General features: G+C 42.2%; 1 protein-coding gene across 4 annotated transcripts in view; it reads right to left on the reverse strand.

Annotated features, from left to right (window-relative positions):
* MCF2L2 (MCF.2 cell line derived transforming sequence-like 2) overlaps nt 1-22,627 on the reverse strand; it is a 234,221-nt gene that overhangs the window by 134,360 nt on the left and 77,234 nt on the right. For all 4 annotated transcript variants that reach the window (XR_012331396.1, XR_012331397.1, XR_012331398.1 and 1 more), the window contains exons 6-10: nt 22,317-22,433; nt 19,425-19,574; nt 8,339-8,463; nt 7,627-7,741; nt 7,069-7,188 (exon numbers count right to left, since the gene is read on the reverse strand). Coding sequence is in view for 1 of the 4 variants with exons in the window: in XM_073803931.1 (XP_073660032.1) it covers nt 7,069-7,188; nt 7,627-7,741; nt 8,339-8,463; nt 19,425-19,574; nt 22,317-22,433 (627 nt within the window). In the remaining 3 variants the exon portion in view is untranslated. The remainder of the gene's footprint in view (nt 1-7,068; nt 7,189-7,626; nt 7,742-8,338; nt 8,464-19,424; nt 19,575-22,316; nt 22,434-22,627) is intronic.

Here is a 22,627-nt window from a genome sequence, read left to right on the forward strand (position 1 = left end):
GAAAGCAAGGAGACCAGTTAGGGGGCTACTGCAGTAATCCAGGTAAGAGGTGTGGTTTTAACAAGGCCGACCAAACCAGCTCCTATCTCAGCACCCTTCCCTGGGATGCTCCTCCCAGGTCTAAGCTCTTAGTTCACCCCTCCCAGGCCCTCTCCCTCACTTTGTTCTCATTTTATAACAGCACTTACTTCTACCTGAAAGTATTTTCTTTCTCTGCTTTAAGGTATGATTCCTACCTCTTCCACCCATGTCCACCAATACATAAGTTCCATGAGATCACTTAGTAGGCATCCCATAAATATGTGGTCAATAAGATACAAGAATAAATGAACCAATGAACTAGGGGATGCAGTGATCTGCTTGGCTGGAACTGTGTGAACAACAGTGACCTCAGTCAAGACAGATGACTGCCACGTCCCCAAAGGCCTCCGGGACAGAAGGCCCACACACACCCTTGCTGACCAGGTTGAGCATCCAGGGTGCCACATTTGCCCTGGTTTAGCTTTTCATAGTAACACTAGGAAACATGGCGACTCCAGGTGATGACAACCTGCCCCTCTCTTAATTTACAGCGGTTTATGATTTCAACAATTTCAAACCCCCTGCCCCCTACCCAGTCAATCATTCGCCAAGCCCCACAGAGCACACCTCCTTCTTAATCCGTTTTGAACTCAGCCCTTCCCTACCACCGCCTTGTCACTGTGTGCTCAGACCTTGGTGCTTTCTGACTGGGACAGCTGGTCTCCTTGATTTCCTTCAGGCTCTCCTTCAAATCACACTCCACACTACTGACAAAATGGCAATTCCAGCACGACGTCTATTCCTGCCTACATCACTCCCGAGCCTCAAATCCTTTCCTGGCTCCCTACTGTCTTCAGGAAGAAGTTCAAACTCCTGACCAATGCACAGAAGGCCTTTCACTCTCTGGCTCATACCTGTGGCTCCTCCTCCTTCACTCTCACCCCATCCTCTGCTGTAACTGGACTAATGACTCCCTTGTAGTTCCCCAAATATTCAGGCAGCTTCAGGCCTCCATGCCTTCTCTACTTGCTCTCTCTGCCTAGAAAACCCCATCCTTCCCTCATCACCCCTCCCCCTACCTCTTCCCCTACCTTTCCCCTACTCCCCCCCGACCATGTACACACACTACTCTGTAACTAACTCCAAATCACCCTTCAGAGTTCATCTTCTCCAGGAAACTTCCTCTGACTCCACCTTTTTATTTTGATGCCCCTCCTCTGTGCTCCCATAACCCTAGGCCTTTCTTTTTTTTTTTTTGGTAGTATGCGGGCCTCTCACTGCTGTGGCCTCTCCCGCTGCAGAGCACAGACTCCGGACGCGCAGGCTGAGCGGCCATGGCCCACGGGCCCAGCCGCTCCGCAACATGTGGGATCCTCCCAGACCGGGGCTCGAACCCGCGTCCCCTGCATCGGCAGGCAGACTCTCAACCACTGCGCCACCAGGGAAGCCCGCTAGGCCTTTCTTGATCAGAGCATGAACTTGACTGTGTTGTGGTCAGTTATCTATTGCCCACACTATGCCACAGACCCTTGTGGGCATGCACCAGCTCTTATTCAAATTAAATAGTACACAGCATGTATTAGGTACTTAAGAACAAATGATAGTTGTGCAAAACAAAAAAAGGAGTAATGATATGGGAATAAAGAGACATGAATCAAGCAGTGGCTATTTAAAAGAACTCAGGGATAAATACTCAGTGCACTTATTCTAAACAGCAAAGGCCCAGATGCACTTGGTCACCATCGCTCAAAGGGGGTTAGAATTCTAATTCCTTGGGCAGTAATTTTTGACTTTTTTGCTCACTGCTGTGTCCTCAGAACTCAGAGCAGTATGTGGTATGGTAGGAGATCAATAAATATTTGCAGAATGAGTATAAGAATGAATGAGACACTCTTACTAGAACTACTCAGTCACTGAAGGTTGAACCTAGGAAATATTCTGCAGCCCAGAATTTACCCCACCACCTCTGCTATTAACAAAAACATCTAACATTCACTGAGAGCTTACTATATGCCAGGTACTGTTTAAAATGCTTACATCAATGATTCCTTTTACTCTTCACAACAAACCTTTAATGTATGTGCTGTTTTACAAAAGAGGAGTGGAGACACAATGGCCCAAGGTGACCCGGGTAGGAAAGAGAAGAGCCAGGCTTCAAACTCAAGCAGTCTGGCTCCAGAATCTGGCTGTGGCCAACACACACAGAGAAAAATGGCTGTGCTTGTCCTGCCTGAGCTTGGAGATCTCATTTGGTTGATTGAACCTGTCTGACTTTAGTCAAATACAGAAACATGAAAACTTGGCCAGTATATCTCTGTTGACTCTTGTTTTTTTTAAGTCCAGCTGCCTAATTTATTAAGAATAGCACAAGTTTTCTGGGCCTAGGGAACTTCACCACAGGATGCTCCCCAGGTTACCTGTGGCAGTCACAGCTGCGTCCCTGTGACACGCAGCATCTCACCCTTCAGAACTGTTCTTAAAACACTTGAGATGTTGGAGGAAAGATGTCCATAACAGGTCCAAATTGATTTTGGGAAGGGATCCATAAATACAATACAGAGTTCACCACTGGATGGCTGGAAAATTACTCTACTGAAATGAAAGAATAATAATAATAGCGTCTAAGCTCTGACCACCTACTACATTCCAAGCACTCTCTAAGTCCTTACTATATATCATCTATTCATTTCATCTTCCCAGGGACTCTTGTGAGGTAGGAATTATTACCCACTTTACAGATGAGAGGGTATGTTCAGAAAAGCTAAGAAACTTGACTAGGGTCACACAGTTGGTAGCTGTTAGAGCCGAGATTTGAATCCAGTTCCTTCTAACTCCAAAGCCTGTGTCTTGCCACCTTCCAGCCTACATGGCTTCCCCACATGTGCTAGAATAATGGCTGCACATTATTATTAATGAAGTCATTATTATTCATGACTATCAAATCCTTCAGTTGCCTGCCAAGAACTTTACTGTAAAACCTCCAAATTGCATTTTATTTTTCAGTCTATATAGCTTCTGCTCAAGATAATCAGGCAACAAAACCTCCAAAGTAAAAAGAAATAATGAGAAAGAAACGGCTGAAATCAGGTACTCTGATCATAAGCCTGCCTGGCATCTTTCAGATGCTGAAAATTTCAGAAGGCTGGTCAAGTTGCAACATGTAATTCAGAAACCTTTATTGTAATAACAGCTTATTTTCCCCCCAGGACTCTATGGCTATAACAGATGAAGCTGGACATGTTTATTCTGGAAGAAAATGGTGAAGAAGGGGCGATACTGCTATATCAGGGAACCCAGGACAGACCCACAAGTAACGGCATAGGAATGGAATGCATGCGGAAGAGGGTCAGGTGAAACAAGAAAGGCAGAAAGTTAATGGTTGTTGAAACTGAGCTGTAGACACATGGGACTTCCTTGTACTCGTCAATCTACTTTTTTGTGTGCTTGAAAATTTCCATTAAAGAAAAAAGTCATGGGCTTCCCTGGTGGCGCAGTGGTTGGGAGTCCGCCTGCTGAGGCAGGGGACACGGGTTCGTGCCCTGGTCCGGGAAGATCCCACGTGCGGCAGAGCGGCTGGGCCTGTGAGCCATGGCCGCTGAGCCTGCACGTCCGGAGCCTGTGCTCCGCAACAGGAGAGGCCACAGCAGTGAGAGGCCTGCGTACCACAAAAAAAAAAAAAAAAAAAGTCATGCCCCTCCAGCTAGATTACATCCCTAGGAGGTTAATGATCTGGGTTCCATGCCTTCTTGGACACAGTAGTGTAACTGCTGGCCCCTGGCCTTGGAGGGAGATGTCAAGGCTGAGAAACGATTGGGTCTCCCTGTTTTGTCCTGGTCTGCTCCTTGTTGGCCCATCAGCAAAGGTCCCAGCATACCTCACAGCCAAAACCCTATAGCAAATTCTGCTTTTAAAGAAGTACGAGGGGTACTGGAACCATTGTTTCTTAGAATTAGAGATGAGCACTCAAAAGACGATTAATCCTAGGGGTAAGATGGGAATAAAGACACAGACCTACTAGAGCGTGGACTTGAGGATATGGGGAGGGGGAAGGGTAAGCTGGGACAAAGTGAGAGAGAGGCATGGACATATATACACTACCAAACGTAAAATAGATAGCTAGTGGGAAGCAGCCGCATAGCACAGGGAGATCAGCTCGGTGGTTTGTGACCACCTAGAGGGGTGGGATAGGAAGGGTGGGAGGGAGGGAGATGCAAGAGGGAAGAGATATGGGAACATATGTATATGTATAACTGATTCACTTTGTTATAAAGCAGAAACTAATACACCATTGTAAAGCAATTATACTCCAATAAAGATGTTAAAAAAAAAAAAGAACCACTGGTCTAAAAGGAGAGACAACACTTAGTATCTCTTTTTTTTTTAACATCTTTATTGGAGTATAAAAAAACAAAAAGACGATTAAACCCTCAAACCAGAAGAGGGTAAAAGAACAGGCTCCACTCTGGTTAGTGAGTTGGCTCAGAGGCTACCATGAGGATGATGCCACTGCACAGAGTAAGGGGGTTGGCAACAATCCAGAAATCAGTGTGTGGCTCTGCTGAAAGGGAAGCTGACCCTGGGTGCTGAGCAAAGGACAAACCTCAAGCAGGTTTTGGTGGCTTCCACCCAAACATTACCTTTTTCCTCTAACACTTTACAGGACAAATGGAAAGATTAGCCAAGCCCATATCACTTGAAGAAACAATGCCGCTTACAAATCTGAGTGAAGACATGTTTAAAAAGTCCCAGTTATGATAAGATAGCTTTATTTGGTTCACCCAAAGGCAGAGGGATAGGTCTACTGCATCCTTTAGCAAATAAGTAAAAAACAGGGTAAGCAAGGCACAGGATGGGTAAAACCAATCTTTCTGGGCTCCGGGTTGTAGGTTAGCCCAACTGTTCAGGAATGTTGCCCGTGAAAGATGCCCCATGACCATAGGTTTTGCCCCTACCTCTGGTCAGTGATTTTTGAAGTATGTACCAAAGATCACAAGTCCAAGGAGGTGGGCAGAAGAGAGGATGTGAATGCAGTCATGCAGATCCACCCCCAGTATTTAAAACCCGACCCAGAGCACCATCCAATGGCTTCCAGTTCCACTGAGAATAAAATCCAGTCCTCATCACCATTGCTCCCACCTGTGTTCTCCTGTCTCATTATGTTCCAGCCACATTCCTTGGGCCCCCAGCCTCGTTCCCACCTCAAGACCTTTGTACTTGCAGCTCCTCTGCTAAATCTTTGCATGGCTATACAGATCTCAGATCAAAGGTCTGAGAGGCCTTTCCTGACTACTAAAGTAGCAACCCCCCCAGTCACTTTCTATCATGTCCTGTTACTTTCTTCATCCCACTTGTCACTCTCTGATATGATTATTTATTTGATTACTTTTCACTTGTCTGTCTCTCCCCAGTAGAATGTAACCCTCATGAAAGCAGAGTCTTGACTGTCTGGTTTGCCACTATAGCCACAGAATCTAAGACAAGGAATACCTGGTGATGAATGAGTATCTTCCTGGTAGGTCAGCAGCTACCTTGGTGATATACCTTCCTGGTAGGTCAGTAGCTACCTTGGTGAGATATATGTATACGACACCATATTTTTTAAACCAAAAATAAAGGTACTGGGCTTGATGAGGCATTGTCCCTAAAATATGAATGTATGTAAATGAAAATACACAGCGTCTATATTTAATAAGGAGTTCACTTGAAAAAAACTAAAATTGCATAGAACTGGGACTATCTTGGAGCCTCTGAGACATATAATTATCAGATACATGAAGTTCAATTTTTTTCATTGTTTAATAAACATTTCTCATGCCTTGAGCACTAAAGCATTTAGTTGTCAACGATCATCAATAAGAGGAGTGCTCACCAGGTAAGAATGGGATCGCTGAGTGAGAGTCTGGGTGCACAGGTGGGTCTATGGGTTCATGCATGTGCAAAAGCACGTCCAGCTCAGAATTCACAACTGACAGCTCTTAAAGCCAGAGTGGCCTTGGTTTACGTTTGTTACTATTCTCTGGGGAAGTATGTCTCTAACAATAATGTGAGTGTCAAAAGCCTAACTTTAATGTGTGTGTCAAATGCCTGGGGATCTTATTAAAATGCAGATTCTGATTCTGAGGTGGGGCCTGAGATTTACCCATATTTCTAATAAGTTCTCACTCAGGTGACAGCTTCTGGCCAGAGGGTCACACGTTGAGAAGCAAATTTCTAGTACTACAAAATTACCATCTACCATAATCTAGAGGAAAGACACCTCTAGCTTAGATCAGAACGGAAGTGGTAACCATAGAAGACTTAGTTCCCAAGAGACAAAAATATAGAGAACCCAATTAAAGAAAAGCAGAAAGGAACTTCTCTGGAAAGATGACTGGGCTTTCTTAAATTCATAATAAGCCAAATTTGTAAGGACGTAAGATAGACTCACTCCTAAGTGCTGATTTGTGTTCAGATCTGGGAAACTGTTTAACTCTGGTATGAGAATCTGAAACATATATTCCTTTCAAGTTCCTTTACAAGTTTGATATTTCCAACTCTTTGAGCATGAGAAAGCTTTGCCAACTCTCTGTAGCAACAGAACTAACGTGGACCAATTTCCCCCTTTTCCCCATCTTGCCTATTATAAAACTAGTTATTTTTCTCTGGTTTGCCCTTTAAAAGTTTCCCCTCCTTACCACCAACTCCTGCCCCAACCTCTGGCCCAGTGGGTAACATACCCAGTGTGATCTTCCTTCCTGTTTTTCCCCCACTAGTCTGTCACCTCATGAATGGGCAGGGCCACCTGGAACTCTCACCCCACCGAAGCCTCCAGCCTCAACTGGGCACTCTGGCAGCCTTAACAGAACTCTCACTGCCCTCATCATTCCTCATAGTTGTTAATGTGCATATCTCCCTGGAGACCTGGGGTGAGCCTCAGGTCACTGAAAAGGCAGGATTTGGGCATTCCTGTGTCTTCTGGCAACCTTCTAGCAATAATGAGTGGCCATGATCTGTCACCATCCACAGTGACCCTCTTCCTGGTCCACAAAAATGGCAAAAAAAACAAACCTGGCCTTTTCCTTCCAGCTTTTTGTATTCCTTAAGAAGTTGCTCCACACGCATCGCACTGTCTCCGATGTCTGTAAATTCTGCTTGCTCTGCCAACACGTTGTCCAGGGCAAGCTTAACCTACAAGACACATTAGAAAAGCCCAGACATAAGCCAATGGACACCCATGTGGAGGTATAGGTTTGTTATACTCTAGACAACTTGAAAATCCAAAAAGGATTCAGGACATATGTGTATCTATATAGATTTTTTTTTTTCTACAGCTCATCAGCTTTCAGATTAAGCTGAGGGTGCTGAGACACATGTGGATGGAATATTAAAGCTTCACTGAATCAAAAAGGAAGGTAAACCATCCCTGAAATACCATGTATGCCAACAGGAAAATGGGATTCTAGTACATTGCTAACCCACTGAAAAGGTGAGAAGAAGAATCAAAGATATAAGGAGGGGACTGGATTAGGGAGGGGAGGGAAGCCCGATGCCCAGAGTTCAAGGGCGAAGAGAGAACCAGAAGTCACTGAAACATAATGGAAGTTTTATTAAACAAGAAAATAATACCTCACAAAAATTGTGTTCAAAGTGCCGCAGTTGTAGGCATTGATTAAGCTTCAGGTGATGCGCAGACCAGAACTGACTAAAGGCTCTTTCTGTTTCATTCAACTGAACTAATAACCTGTCAAGAAAGAACAAGAAAGGACATGCAGTCAGCATTCATTTCCACAGGCTCATGGAGATAACACCCGTGTTTTTAGTCAGTGTTACTAATTGGGATAATCTCCTTATTATGAAGTCTGTGTCACCTATGACTTTCTCCTAGTTCAGCTAGTTTCCACATTTCCCATTTTTTCATCAGGACACCCTCAGGACTAGGCAGAAACTTCACTTCAGATGCAGCTGCTACGCTTTAAAATGTACCCCAGGTAACCTTACCTTTCTCTCTATTTCTTTCCACCTAAGAAGACAGGTGTGCAAAGCACAGCACCCAACCAAACTGTTATTTGGCAATGAAGCTCAGTAAATACTACCATCTTCCTTGATATCCTGGGATGAAAGCAGACCATAGGAAGAGGGAATGGCATTCTCATAAAAAGATCTCTGTAGATGGATGCCAGAAGGATACCATGGTTTTTCCTTCGTTGTCTCAAATATTCTTCTTTCGTGACCCCATCAAGACCCATAAGCAGCTGTTCCAATCTGTTCTTGGTTGTTTCAGATCATCTGGTTCTATGTATTCTCTCCTGAAAAAGCAGATCCCACCCCTCTCACTCACCTTTCCATGGTAGCTACATTCTCAGCTTCATTGAGACTGAGTTTGCTGGTGGGACTTTTGGTTGCTTGTCCTTGAATACATGACAGCAATGTGGTCCCTTGCTTTCCAAGTAATTTTAGCTCATCCTAGAGAAAGGAAAATACAGTCTCTCTTAGGAGGAATTAAAAGCAAATTCTAGGTAGATTTGAGGTGAGGAAAATGGTAGCTCGGTATATTTTTATTATATAGCAAATTAAATGCTAAAGAAGTCAAGCTATAGCTTTTTAAATTGATTAGCTTATTCCTAAATAGGTAATACATGCACAATACAAAATTCAAAATATACAAAAGGGTACATATTGAAAACATCAAGTCTGTGTCCACAGCCCATTCACTTTCCCATTCCAAAAGCAACAACTGTTAAGTTTTTGTGTGTATCTCAAGTTGTTGTAAATTAAAAACAATTAGTTAATAAAATCTGGTTTTAATCCAAGATAGTGACCAGAAACAAGAAAATGACAGATATCAAAAGTTAAGTGCTGGAAAACGCCATGCAATAATAATGTAATCACTGCTAGTTGACCATAAAAAAAAACTTCATCTGGTCTCATCAATAAACACCTGCCAGTCCTGCCCCCAGTGTGGCCTTGTTCAGTTATCAAAGTTCAGCAGAGATGGGTAGCAATTTCAGTTTGACAGGGAAAGATTCATATTTCCAAGGAAAGTCTCTTCTCCTCTTTTTACATAGGGATTTAGGGCACTGCAACTGGGGAAAATGTCAGCCTCTCTCTTTCCAAATCCAGTGGCTCTAGTCCTCTACTCACATAATACAGGTGGTCTCTCAATGCCCTGAGCATTAAGCATAAGGGTAGCCAAAAGGGGTGGAGCCTCGCCTAGAATTTTGCTGCTGAGAGTTTTGGGTTTTGTTCCTGGGTCACTCAGGATGCTCGTTTGGTATGCCCTGAAGGTAAGAATAGTTACAAAACAATCTCCCCGATGCACATGAACACTAAATCTCTTGCTCCAGGCCCAGCCATCTCCAGCCTCACTGATGCAGAACTCATTCCCTGTGGGAGGAGTTTTATACTCTCCGCTCCAGTCACACAGAAATCCAGGCCCTCTCAACCTTACGCCTTTGTTCCTCGTCTCCCATCCCACTCCAGTATTCACCCCTTTGAAGGCCTCCATTACCTATACCCAGCCTCATTTTGTCCCAAGATCTGGCTGATGATAGATTTGACTCCTCTGATCAAAATTCTTGGACAGCCCCTGTGGCTCTGTCCTCTCCAGGTAATGCCCCAAGTCGGCCACTTGACTGGTATTCCTGCCTGGTAACTGGACATATCCCTTCTTCTCCACTCTCAGGTATCAGCCCTCATTTCTTATCTCATCAGTGCTCATTAAATATTTGTAGGTTGGATGAATTAAAAATGGTCTAAAGGAAATTACATTGCAGATGGATAAAGATAAATAAGATACGGTGGGGGAGAAAAAAGCACTCATTAGTAAGTGCTCTTAGCTTTTCCCTCCTCCTTCTCCCCATGAAAAAGGGTCTTGGCTTTTCTACTCAGTTTCTTAACTGCTTCTAAGCTTCCGGCATTCCAGCAGTATTGTGGCATTAGCCATTATCTTATTTATCTATATTTATACACACACTCACACACATACAGGATGTGCGATACAGAATCGGGAGGAAAGATGGAGGGACCAAACAAGAAGAAGCATATTGCTAGGGCAAGAAGGAGACATTGGAAGGGGAAACTTGTAAGAGGGATACAGCCAAAAAGCTGCAGAATGTGAGGAAAGTATATGAGAGTGAAAAGATGAATCTTAGTAAGTGATGTCATACACTGTGTATTTCCTTTACATGGTTAAAAATACAAGGAAAGGGACTTCCCTGGTGGTCCAGTGGTTAAGACTCCATGCTCCCAATGCAGGGGGCACAGGTTCGATCCCTGGCTGGGGAACTAAGATACTGCATGCTGCACAGCATGGCCAAAAATAAATTTTAAAAAATACATGGAAAAATTGTAACCTGGTTACACTTTGGGACCAGACCACATGGTCAGCTTCAGTAGGGTTACCAAAATCTGCCATAAACACGGAGGGAAAGAATAACTATGGTACTTGGACAGCATAAAGGTAAGTTGCCTAACCCCAAAATGGAGTTTGTGAAATGCTGAAACAGTCCTGAGGCCAACTGTGGTCCAGGTGTTAACTCTTTAGTGGGTTAAAGGGTTGCCAGAATCATGAGAAGGTCTTGTGGGTCCTATGAAATGGGCCAGGGAGGTAGAATGAAGCTCTCAAGGGATATAAATCTTTAATTCTTTTAACAACTGGTAGGGCTGTCCGAGTATGTACTCAACATTATGGTTCCATCATTATGGAAACAAGCAGTTGGTCAGAAGAAGACCTACTTAGCAAGGCACTGGGGACTACTTCAGTGTCAAAAGAATTTAAATTTTCTGGGAGGAATTCTTTTCTGTGACAAGGGTAAGCATGAATGTAGACACATATTCATTCATTTAAAATGTATTTACTATAAAGAACTATTTTTACATGCCAGGCCCTGTGCTCGGTTGTGTCATGGGCTGGGTGTGGAGGTAAGGTGGGAAGTAAAACAATCAGTGAGAGCCTAGGGAATACATGAATGCTTTATACTCCTTATTCCACTTTTAATACTTACCCGCTATCTGCCATTAAAAGTTAGCTCTACTATCTTGTGTTGTCTATAATGTTGACTAATGGATTCCAGAATCTGGCCTTTAAAATGTAAATTTCACAATTTAGAGAAAAAAGTCCTTGAAAGAGATGTGACATCCCCTTTCCTCAGTAATCAGAGATTCCTCAGAGATCTCCCTGTGATATAAAACTAGATCAAAACACTGATTATTAGGGTATTAACATCAAAATACCCTATGGTATTTTGTATCTATTGAAATACCTATTGGTATTCATAAGAATTCCAATTCTGTCTTCCTGTGCAAAAACGAGACCTCTCTGCCTACCTCTTTCTAACTTATGTAGTTACTGCAAGTAGAGTTTGAACAAAGGGTTTTTAAAAACTCTTAAAACTATAAAATTATTGCTAGGGCCTATGAAAATACCTTGTAATTTTTTTTAAAAGCAAAATTTTTTTTAAAAAATAATTTTTTTAAAAAAAGTTTTTTTTTTTGGGGGGGGGGAGTTTGTGCTGAGTCTGTCATGTTGGGCCTGTTATACTCATTTATATGACCGTTGGGTCCCTATTGGCATTTGCACTTACTGCCCATGCTTGAAACTCCCCAGTGTCCCTGTCTTGGTCACGAACCCTAATCCTGTTGACCGAGAAAGTTCTTTGTGGTAGCTTTCTAGCAGGTCTCTCCCCCAGTGTCCCCACCCTCCAGCCCCTATGTCCTAGTGCTTTTTCTACAATGCAGAACTCCTTGTTGTGCAGACCTGATTGCTCCTCGTTGCTCCAGGATCCGTTCGATCCAGTTCCCAGGAGAGCGTGTCTGCAGGGCCCTCTGTGGTCTGCAGTCCTGCCCCCAACCAGGCACCCAGCACCCCAGGTGCTGCAGAGAACTTGCTGGGGTCCCCCGTGCCTTGGCAGAGACAGCTCTCTGCCAGATGCCCTTCCTTCGTCTCCCCGTGTCCTGACCCCTCCTTCCTCTGAAACCTTCAACCTTCCCTCCGGCAGAGTTACTTGCTCAGCTCTGTGCTTCCACAGCGCTTGCCCTGTGGAATTTGAATTCCCTCCACAGCCGTCTTGCTAGGTTGGGAGCAGCTGATTCCCCTTCATCTTTTTCTTCCTTCCCTCAGCCCCACAGCAGGGACACTCTTGGGCACCGTGCAAATTTAATCTTCAATTTCTAGTTGTTATGACATTGTTGCTGTCAGGATACCACCTACATTCACAGTAGGATGGGTAAATGTGTGGGGGACGACTGTAAATACAGATTCTTTGTAAATCCAGGTTCTTAATTCTTCCCCCTTTTAATATTTTTTCCCCTTAAACCATGTGTCCTTTTTGCTGCTCCAGCTCTATAATTGGACTGTCACCTGGGGAGCCTGAGGCAGCAGAATATCAAAGAGGGTAGACACTAAATTTTTAATGTAAATGTCAACCAGGATACCTACTACCTGTGCAAAGGGAGGCCCAGATTCAGGCACAAAGCCTATTACCAGATACTTGGTTTCCCTGCTTGCGTCTCTTCTGTCTGCCGATGTGCACTTGACTCCTATTAACTTTAACAGGAATTATGTGTGTTCCCTGAGGGGTGAGCATAGCTTTTTTTTTTTTTACATCTTTATTGGAGTATAATTGCTTTACAATGGTGTGTTAGTTTCTGCTTTATAACAAAGTGAATCAGTTATACATATACATATGTTCCCATATCTCTTCCCTCTTGCGTCTCCCTCCCTCCCACCCTCCCTATCCCACCCCTCCAGGCAGTCACAAAGCACCGAGCTGACCTCCCGGTGCTATGCGGCTGCTTCCCACTAGCTATCTACCTTATGTTTGGTAGTGTATACATGTCTATGCCTCTCTCTCACTTTGTCACAGCTTACCCTTCCCTCTCCCCATATCCTCAAGTCCATTCTCTAGTAGGTCTGTGTCTTTATTCCTGTCTTACCCCTAGGTTCTTCATGACATTTTTTTCCCCTTAAATTCCATATATATGTGTTGGCATACGGTATTTGTCTTTCTCTTTCTGACTTACTTCACTCTGTAGGACAGACTCTAGGTCTATCCACCTCATTACAAATAGCTCAATTTCGTTTCTTTTTATGGCTGAGTAATATTCCATTGTATATATGTGCCACATCTTCTTTATCCATTCAACCGATGATGGACACTTAGGTTGTTTCCATCTCTGGGCTATTGGAAATAGAGCTGCAATGAACATTGTGGTACATGACTCTTTTGGAATTATGGTTTTCTCAGGGTATATGCCCAGTAGTGGGATTGCTGGGTCATATGGTAGTTCTATTTGTAGTTTTTTAAGGAACCTCCATACTGTTCTCCATAGTGGCTGTACCAATTCACATTCCCACCAGCAGTGCAAGAGTGTTCCCTTTTCTCCACACCCTCTCCAGCATTTATTGTTTCTAGATTTTTTGATGATGGCCATTCTGACTGGTGTGAGATGATATCTCATTGTAGTTTTGATTTGCATTTATCTAATGATTAATGATGTTGAGCATTCTTTCATGTATTTGTTGGCAGTCTGTATATCTTCTTTGGAGAAATGTCTATTTAGGTCTTCTGCCCATTTTTGGATTGGGTTGTTTGTTTTTTTGTTATTGAGCTGCATGAGCTGCTTATAAATTTTGGAGATTAATCCTTTGTCAGTTGCTTCATTTGCAAATATTTTCTCCCATTCTGAGGGTTGTCTTTTGGTCTTCTTTATGGTTTCCTTTGCTGTGCAAAAGCTTTTAAGTTTCATTAGGTCCCATTTGTTTATTTTTGTTTTTATTTCCATTTCTCTAGGAAGTGGGTCAAAAAGGATCTTGCTGTGATTTATGTCATAGAGTGTTCTGCCTATGTTTTCCTCTAAGAGTTTCATAGTTTCTGGCCTTACATTTAGGTCTTTAATCCATTTTGAGTTTATTTTTGTGTATGGTGTTAGGGAGTGTTCTAATCTCATACTTTTACATGTACCTGTCCAGTTTTCCCAGCACCACTTATTGAAGAGGCTGTCCTTTCTCCACTGTACATTCCTGCCTCCTTTATCAAAGATAAGGTGACCATATGTGCGTGGGTTTATCTCTGGGCTTTCTATCCTGTTCCATTGATCTATCTTTCTGTTTTTGTGCCAGTACCATACTGTCTTGATTACTGTAGCTTTGTAGTATAGTCTGAAGTCAGGGAGCCTGATTCCTCCAGCTCCGTTTTTCATTCTCAAGATTGCTTTGGCTATTTGGGGTCTTTTGTGTTTCCATACAAATTGTAAACTTTTTTGTTCTAATTCTGTGAAGAATGCCTCTGGTAATTTGATAGGGATTACAATGAATCTGTAGATTGCTTTGGGTAGTAGAGTCATTTTCACAATGTTGATTCTTCCAATCCAAGAACATGGTATATTTCTCCATCTGTTTATGTCATCTTTGATTTCTTTCATCAGCGTTTTATAGTTTTCTGAGTACAGGTCTTTTGCCTCCTTAGGTTAGTATATTCCTAGGTATTTATTCTTTTTGTTGCAATGGTAAATGGGAGTGTTCCCTTAATTTCTCTTTCTGATTTTTCATTGTTACTGTATAGGAATGCCAGAGATTTCTGTGCATTAATTTTGTATCTTGCAACCTTACCAAATTTATTGATTAGTTCTAGTAGTTTTCTGGTGACATCTTTAGGATTTTCTATGTATAGTCTCATGTCACCTGCAAACGGTGACAGTTTTACTTCTTTTTTTCCAACTTGTATTCCTTTTATTTCTTTTTCTTCTGATTGCTGTGGCTAGGACTTCCAAAACTATGTTGAATAAGAGTGGCAAGAGTGGACATCCTTGTCTTGTTCCTGATCTTAGTGGAAATGCTTTCAGTTTTTCACCACTGAGAATGATGTTTGCTGTGGGTTTGTCATATATGGCCTTTCTTATGTTGAGGTAGGTTCCCTCTATGCCCATTTTCTGGAGAGTTTTTATCATAAATGGGTGTTGAATTTTGTCAGAAGCTTTTTCTGCATCTATTGAAATGATCATATGGTTTTTATTCCTTAATTTGTTAACATGGTGTATCACATTGATTGATTTGCATATACTGAAGAATCCTTGCATTCCTGGGATAAATCCCACTTGATCATGGTGTATGATCCTTTTAATGTGTTGTTGGATTCTGTTTGCTAGTATTTTGGTGAGGATTTTTGCATCTATGTTCAACAGTGATATTGGTCTGTAATTTTCTTTTTTTGTGATATCTTTGCCTGGTTTTGGTATCAGGGTGATGCTGGCCCGTATAACAGATTTGGGAGTGTTCCTCCCTCTGCAATTTTTTGCAAGAGTTTGAGAAGGATAGGTGTTAGCTCTTCTCTTGAATGTTTGATAGAATTTGCCTGTGAAGCCACCTGGTCCTGGACTTTTGTTTGGTTGAAGATTTTTAATTACAGTTTCAATTTCATTACTTATGATGGGTTTGTTTATAGTTTCTAATTCTTCCTGGTTCAGTCTTGGAAAATTGTACCTTTCCAAGAATTTGTCCATTTCTTCAAGGTTGTCCATTTTATTGGCATATTGCTGTTTGTAGTAGTCTTTTATAATACTTTGTATTCCTGTTTTGTCAGTTATGATTTCTCCTTTTTCGTTTCTAATTTTATTGAGTTGTGTCTTCTCCCTTTTTTTCTCGATGAGTCTGGCTAAAGGTTTATCAATTTTGTTTATGTTCTCAAAGAACCAACTTTTAGTTTTATTGATTTTTGCTATTGTTTTCTTTGCTTCTATTTCATTTATTTCTGCTCTGATTTTTACGATTTCTTTCCTTCTAAGGACTTTGGGTTTTCTTTGCTCTTCTTTCTCTAGTTGTTTTAAGTGTAGGATTAGGTTGTTTATTTGAGATTTTTCTTGTTTCTTGAGGTGAGATTTTATTGCTGTAAAATTCCCTCTTAGAACTGCTTTTGCTGAGTCCCATAGGTTTTGGGTCATCGTGTTTTCATTGTCATTTGTTTCTATGTATTTTTTAATTTCCTCTTTGATTTCTTCAGTGGTCTCTTGGTTATTCAGTAGTGCACTGTTTTGCCTCCATGTATTTGTGTTTTTTTCCTGTAACTGATGTCTAATCTCATATCGTTGTGGTCAGAAAAGATGCTTGATACGATTTCAATTTTCTTAAATTTTCTGAGGCTTGATTTGTTACCCAAGATGTGAGAATGTTCCATGTGCACTTGAGAAGAAAGTGTGTTCTGCCACTTTTGGGTGGAATGTCCTATAAATATCAATTAAGTCTATCTGATCTATTGTGTCATTTAAAGCTTGTGTTTCCTTATTTATTTTCTGTTTGGATGATCTGTCCATTGGTGTAAGTGGGGTGTTAAAGTCTCCTACTATTATTGTGTTACTGTCAATTTCCCCTTTTTTGATGGTAAACATTTGCCTTATGTATTGAGGTGCTCTTATGTTGGGTGCATAAATATTTATAATTGTTATATCTTCTTCTTGGATTGATCCCTTGATCATTATGTCGTGTCCTTCCTTATCTCTTTTAACAGTCTTTTTTTTTAAAGTCTATTTTATCTGATACGAGTATTGCTACTCCAGCTTTCTTTTGATTTCCATTTGCATGGAGTATCTTTTTCCATCCCTTCACTTTCCGTCTGTATGTGTCCCTTGGTCTGAAGTGGGTCTCTACAAGAGACAGCATATATATGGGTCTTGCTTCTGTATCCATTCAGCCAGTGTGTGTCTTTTGGTTGGAGCATTTAATCCATTTACATTCAAGGTTATTATTGATATGTATGTTCCTATTACCATTTTCTTAATTGTTTTGGGTTTGCTTTTGTGGGTTTTTTTCTTCTCTTGTGTTTCCTGCCTAAAGAAGTTCCTTTAGCATTTGTTGTAAAGTTGGTTTGGTGGTGCTGAATTCTCTTAGCTTTTGCTTGTCTGTAAAGCTTTTGATTTCTCCATCAAATCTGAATGGGATCCTTGCTGGGTAGAGTAATCTTGGTTATGGATTTTTCTATTTCATCACTTTAAGTATATCCTGACACTTCCTTCTGGCCTGCAGAGTTTCTGCTGAAAAATCAGCTGATAACCTTATGGGGATTCCTTTGTATGTTATTTTTTGCTTTTCCCTTGCTACTTTTAGTATTTTTTCTTTGAATTTAATTTTTGTTAGTTTGATTAATATGTGTCTTGGTGTGTTTCTCCTAGGGTTTATCCTGTATGGGACTGGTTGAGTGCAGAGGCAACTATGTGCTTATGTGAACCTAAAATAAGGGCTCTCAAAGATCCCCTAGAGAAAGGAAGTCAAGAAGTCAAACCAAGTCTCTTAATGCTGTGCTGTTCAGACAAAAACTCTCTGGGCTGGGAGGAAGCCTTAAATCATACACGGTAACTTGTATAGATATTTAAATAGATTTAAAAGTTCACTGTTCTGAGGATGAATCTTACACTATTTTTTCACTTGGAAAAGATGCTTTCCAAATGAAAAAAAAAATATTCAACTAGTTATAGAAACTTTGGTTTTAAAAGATAGGAAAATACTCAAATAAAAATAAAATTATGTAAAATAATCACAAAAACTAAGTTATTCATAAAAGTTTAAATAGTATTCCTTTTTTGTAATATAAACTCTTTCTCTCTCTAAAGCTTTTTTGGATGGGAAAAAGGAAAAATCTAAACCTAGTTTAATGATTTTGGAATTTTTGCTTCTAATTTATAAGATATGAAACAAAGAAGTCAAACTTGACTTACACACATAGTGTTTTAATTCCAAGAACAGCTGGCCACCATGAACCAGAAAATGACCTTACTCCATCTTGGAGACTGGTTCTTTCCTTCCCTTTCCCTTTGTGGAACTCTTGGTCTATGTAGAGATGACAGAACATCCACTCATCTGCCTTCCCTGGGAACCCTCACTGCACATACAGCAGGATCTGACTGGCTGGTTTCATCCCTCAGATATGTGTCCTCATCTAAAATCCAATTTGTTTTCACCTTTTCCCCAGAGGCCTCCATGATTGGCCACATTGTCATCTTGATGTTTCTGCTCTGCAACCTCTCCCAACCCTTCTTGGAATGAGGCACAGAACACCCTTGCTCATGAGCCCAGGCTGGAGCTCTGATGCTCAACATCACACCTATATACTAACTGACTGCTCTGTAGGCTCCTGTGGTCTGTGACCTGTGGGCGTGGATCACCAGCCCTTTTCTAGCAGTCTTCACAGAGGCACCCTCGACCCAGCCTTCCACACCCCATGCCGTCTCTTCCAAGAAACATGGGAGGTGAACTTGGCCCATTTGTTTGGCAAAGAAAATGGTCATGCTTCTCAGAGGCATTTCCTGGGAAAATTCCAGGATGCTTTCAGGCTTCTACAGTTTCAAACCAGATCTTTTGGTTACTCAGAGTAATTTTGAGAATACATTTTGAATTCTTTTTGGTAACCAAGACCCTTAAAGATAGAATTAAACAGTGCTCCCTGACACATGGAAGAATTAATTTGCCTCAACTACTAGACTCTGACTCCCCTAACTAAACTATGAGTTCCTTGAGTTTGCATTTTGTTTGTTGTTTTCTTGGCATGTGGTGGTGGGTCGTCAATACATGCTGAATAAATAAAAAATCAATCACCTAGCAAAGCAAAGTTTTTGCAAATTTTGGGTCACAGATAAAAGAGTTTAGCTCTTCTTAAGCTCAACACAGCAAGTATACATGCAATGCTACGATGTATCAACCTTCCAATCCTTGATTTGCTGCCCTGTTGAGTTCTGGTCTCCTGCTAAATAATAGACTTGGTCTGTTTCTGGAGACAGAAAGTGGCTGACACCCAGCCAGTAAGCCCTGAGAAGACTTCCCTTTACTGCATGGCCTAAAAGAATCTGCCAAGCTGCCTTCCCAGCAGGTTCTGACATGTTTTTATGAATCCTTCAGTAGATGCCTCTCCTTAAACCCAGTTCAGAGCACCTTTCATAGTTCTCTTTCTCATATTGGTCCCCAAATAAAAAGACACATCCCTGAGAGAGTGAAGCAATAAATCAGCTTACTAGTCTGGCCCAAAACTTCACAATAGCCTCAGGAAAGCTTATGCTTCAAAAGCCGACTCCCATCTCTCCCTCCCTTCCTCCCTGCAATTTCAGCCCATTGTATCTTGTTCTGTCCTGAGAAGATCATAGGAGTGTGGACCTTGAAGGGATGTTCACACACCTTGTCTCACCAGCACAAAGCTGGAATGAGTTCCCTTTTAAGGGGCTGCTTCTCACAACCTGCAAACATTTCACATGTACTACCCAGTCATTAAGAGATTTTCCTCTTTACACACTGCCTATCTAGAAGATTAAAGATGATTAGTGGCTGCCAAGTTACTGGAGAATGGGAACAAGAGGGCCTAACTTTTAATTCTGCTCCCAGCACTCTCCAGGAAGCTGACCATCTGCCAGCACATAGGCTGGCCTCTGAGAGATTACTGACCACTCACCTGCAACTTGCCCTGCTGCCTTGTGTGGGACATGAGAAGGTCTTCAGAGGATGACATGCTTCTGGGCAGTTCTGTTGCGGCTAGGCAGGCCCCAAAAGTCTGGAGCATCTGAGCAGTGCTCTTCAACGCCAGAGCAAAGTTTTCAATGGCCTGGAAGTTCAGACAATCATAATAACAGTGTGGAGGGATTAACATTCACCAATATGCTCTCTCAATAGGACAGGAGAACTATTTCCTGAGTATATGAAATAGGCCATGCATTGTACTTTGTGCTATACATTTGTCTGTCATCTCAATAATCTAGAGTGGAAGGCATTTTATCTCCATTTTATAGAAGAGGGAACTGAAGCTCTAGCAGGTCAAGTAAATTGGCCAAGATCATATTACTAGGACAGTAAGGAAGGAAAGAAGGCAGGATTCAACCAATGGTTGTTCTATTTTTTCAGGAGTTTTCTGAGGATCAAAAGGAATGGCAAATTTGAAAGGATCTTGGGCACAGATGAGTACCTTACAAATGTAACAGTAAGAACTAAGAGAATCAGGTGTAAAGCCTGGAAATGTCATCCTAGAAATAGGGGAAAGCCAAAGGCTTCCTGTGGTGAGTCCAATTAACAAAATAACTTGATTCCATGTGTCTGATTAGTGATTATTAGTAACTGGTGATTATTAGTAATCACTAATTGTAAATTGTACAGAGGACCTGCCCCTAACAGAGTAATTCAGAAAAGCTTGGCCTTAGTCTTGGCTCTGCCACTGCTTGACCATATGACCTTAGATAAATCACCTCTTTACTCTGTAAAGCCCGTGAACCACAACTACTGAAGCCTGCACGCCTAGAGCCCGTGCTCTGCAACAAGAGAAGCCCGTGCACCGCAAGGAAGAGTAGCCCCAGTTCGCCGCAACTATCTCTGCCCACGCACAGCAACGAGGACCCAATGCAGCCAAAAATAATAAATAAATAAATAAATAAAATTTATAAACACAACCAAAAAGAAAACATTACACTCTAAAACAGGGTGAATTCTCCTACTTAATCAAATGTAGTTGAGGTGTTTGTTCATCAGTAAATTTTTTTAAAATAAATAAATTTATTTATTTACTTTTGGCTGCATTGGGTCTTCACTGCTGTGTGCATGTTTTCTCTAGTGCAGAGAGTGGGGGTACTTTTTGTTGCGGTGTGTGGGCTTTTCATTGCGGTGGCTTCTCTTGTTGCAGAGCATGGGCTCTAAGCATGCAGGCTTCAGTAGTTGTGGCGCACGGGCTTAGCTGCTCCACAGCATGTGGGATCTTCCCGGACCAGGGCTCAAACCCATGTCCCCTACATTGGCAGGTGGATTCTTAACCACTGCGGCACCAGGGACATCCTCATCAGTAAATGTTGAACAACATGTTTCCAAAGTGAGTAGATAGAGAGGTGTGCTGACACTGCAAGGTGTTTTCAGGATGGTGAAAGCAGCTTCTGATTTTGCATAGAAAACCTAATCTTCTCAAGGGTATGGGGCTAGGAGAGCAGGGAAAGGGGAATGACAACTTTATATAGACAAACATTATTTGCTGAGTTTCAATCTCACTTTTTCCTTAATATTCCTGACCCTTCTAGTTTAGCATAATAACCATCACTACGACTAAGTAGGAAAAAGTAAAATACTATATTTCAGATGCTTTCATAGACATTATATCACTTATTCTGCATATCAAACCTTCAGGTAGCTTTTGTTAGTCCAAGGTTTCCTACCATTGGCACTACTGATATGTTGGTCCAGATAATTCTTTATTGTGGGGGGCTGTCTAGTGCATTATAAGATGTTTAGCAGGGGCTTCCCTGGTGGCACAGTGGTTGAGAGTCCGTCTGCCGATGCAGGGGACACGGGCTCGTGCCCCGGTCCGGGAAGATCCCACATGCCGCGGACGTGGCTGAGCCCGTGAGCCATGACGGCTGAGCCTGCGCGTCCGGAGCCTGTGCTCCGCAACGGAAGAGGCCACAACAGTGAGAAGCCGCATACCGCAAAAACAAACAAACAAACAAAAAACCAAATAGAAACATATTAGGGCTTCCCTGGTGGCACAGTGGTTGAGAGTCCGCCTACTAATGCAGGGGACACGGGTTCATGCCCCGGTCCGGGAGGATCCCGCGTGCTGAGGAGCGGCTGGGCCCGTGGGCCGTGGCCGCTGGGCCTGCGCATCCGGAGCCTGTGCTCCGCGACGGGAGAGGCCGCAGCGGTGAGAGGACCACGTACCGCAAAAAAAAAAAAAAAAAAAAAAAAAAAAGATATTTAGCAGCATCCTTGGCTCCTACCCAGGATACGCCAGTAACACCCCTCTCCCCAAGTTATGACTATAAAAAACATCCATCTGAAGACATCAATAAATGTCCTCTGCAGGAAAAATTGCCCCAAGCTGAGAACCACTGTGTTAGTTGCAGGGGAGAAAACAAACTCAGAGAGGTTTAGTAACTCCCCTGAGCTCAGATAAGAAGCAATGGTGGCAACATTTCAATGCAGCTTCTTCTGACTTGGTCGGTTTCAATCTGTCTGTACACTAGAATCATCTGGGGACTTTTGTGACCCACTAATGCCTGAGACCCATCCTAGATCAAGTAAATTAAATTCTCTGAAGTATAGCAGGGTATTTTGCAAACTCCCCAGGTGCACCCTAAATCAAGTCCCCCAAAACCCCCATACCATAAAATGAGCCAAGGCGAAGGTAATCAGCAAGAGAAGCCCTAGCTTTTATCCTTGCACCTTGTCTCTCCCCCAGCCTGTTGCTTAGAAAACCCAACCTTCCCGATGTTAGGCAGTCACGGGCAATGACTGCCCAACAGTTGATCTCTAGGTCTCCTGTCTCTAGAAAACCAGGAGGGACACTGAAAAGGGCACATAAATTGGTACTTACAGTTCGATGATTTATCCACTGACTGTGGTGATATTCCAAAGTTCCCCCTAAGTCCTCTGTCAGTTGGCTTTTGTCGATGTAGTGATGAAGGTCAGAAATGGAGTTTAACATAACGATCTAAAACAGAAAAAAACCAATATATTACTCACAGATAATTAAGTAGCTCATCTAGATTCTACTGTTATTTAATTTAAAAATTTGTTTTATTTTTGGCTGCTCCATGCAGCATGCAGGATCTTAGTTCCCCCAGGGACCGAACCCACATCCCCTGTGCGGACAGGGGACATGGAAGCGAAGAGTCTCAACCACTG

The sequence above is a fragment of the Tursiops truncatus genome, chromosome 4, assembly GCF_011762595.2.
Source record: "Tursiops truncatus isolate mTurTru1 chromosome 4, mTurTru1.mat.Y, whole genome shotgun sequence".
In the NCBI taxonomy this organism is placed as follows: Eukaryota; Metazoa; Chordata; class Mammalia; order Artiodactyla; family Delphinidae; genus Tursiops; species Tursiops truncatus.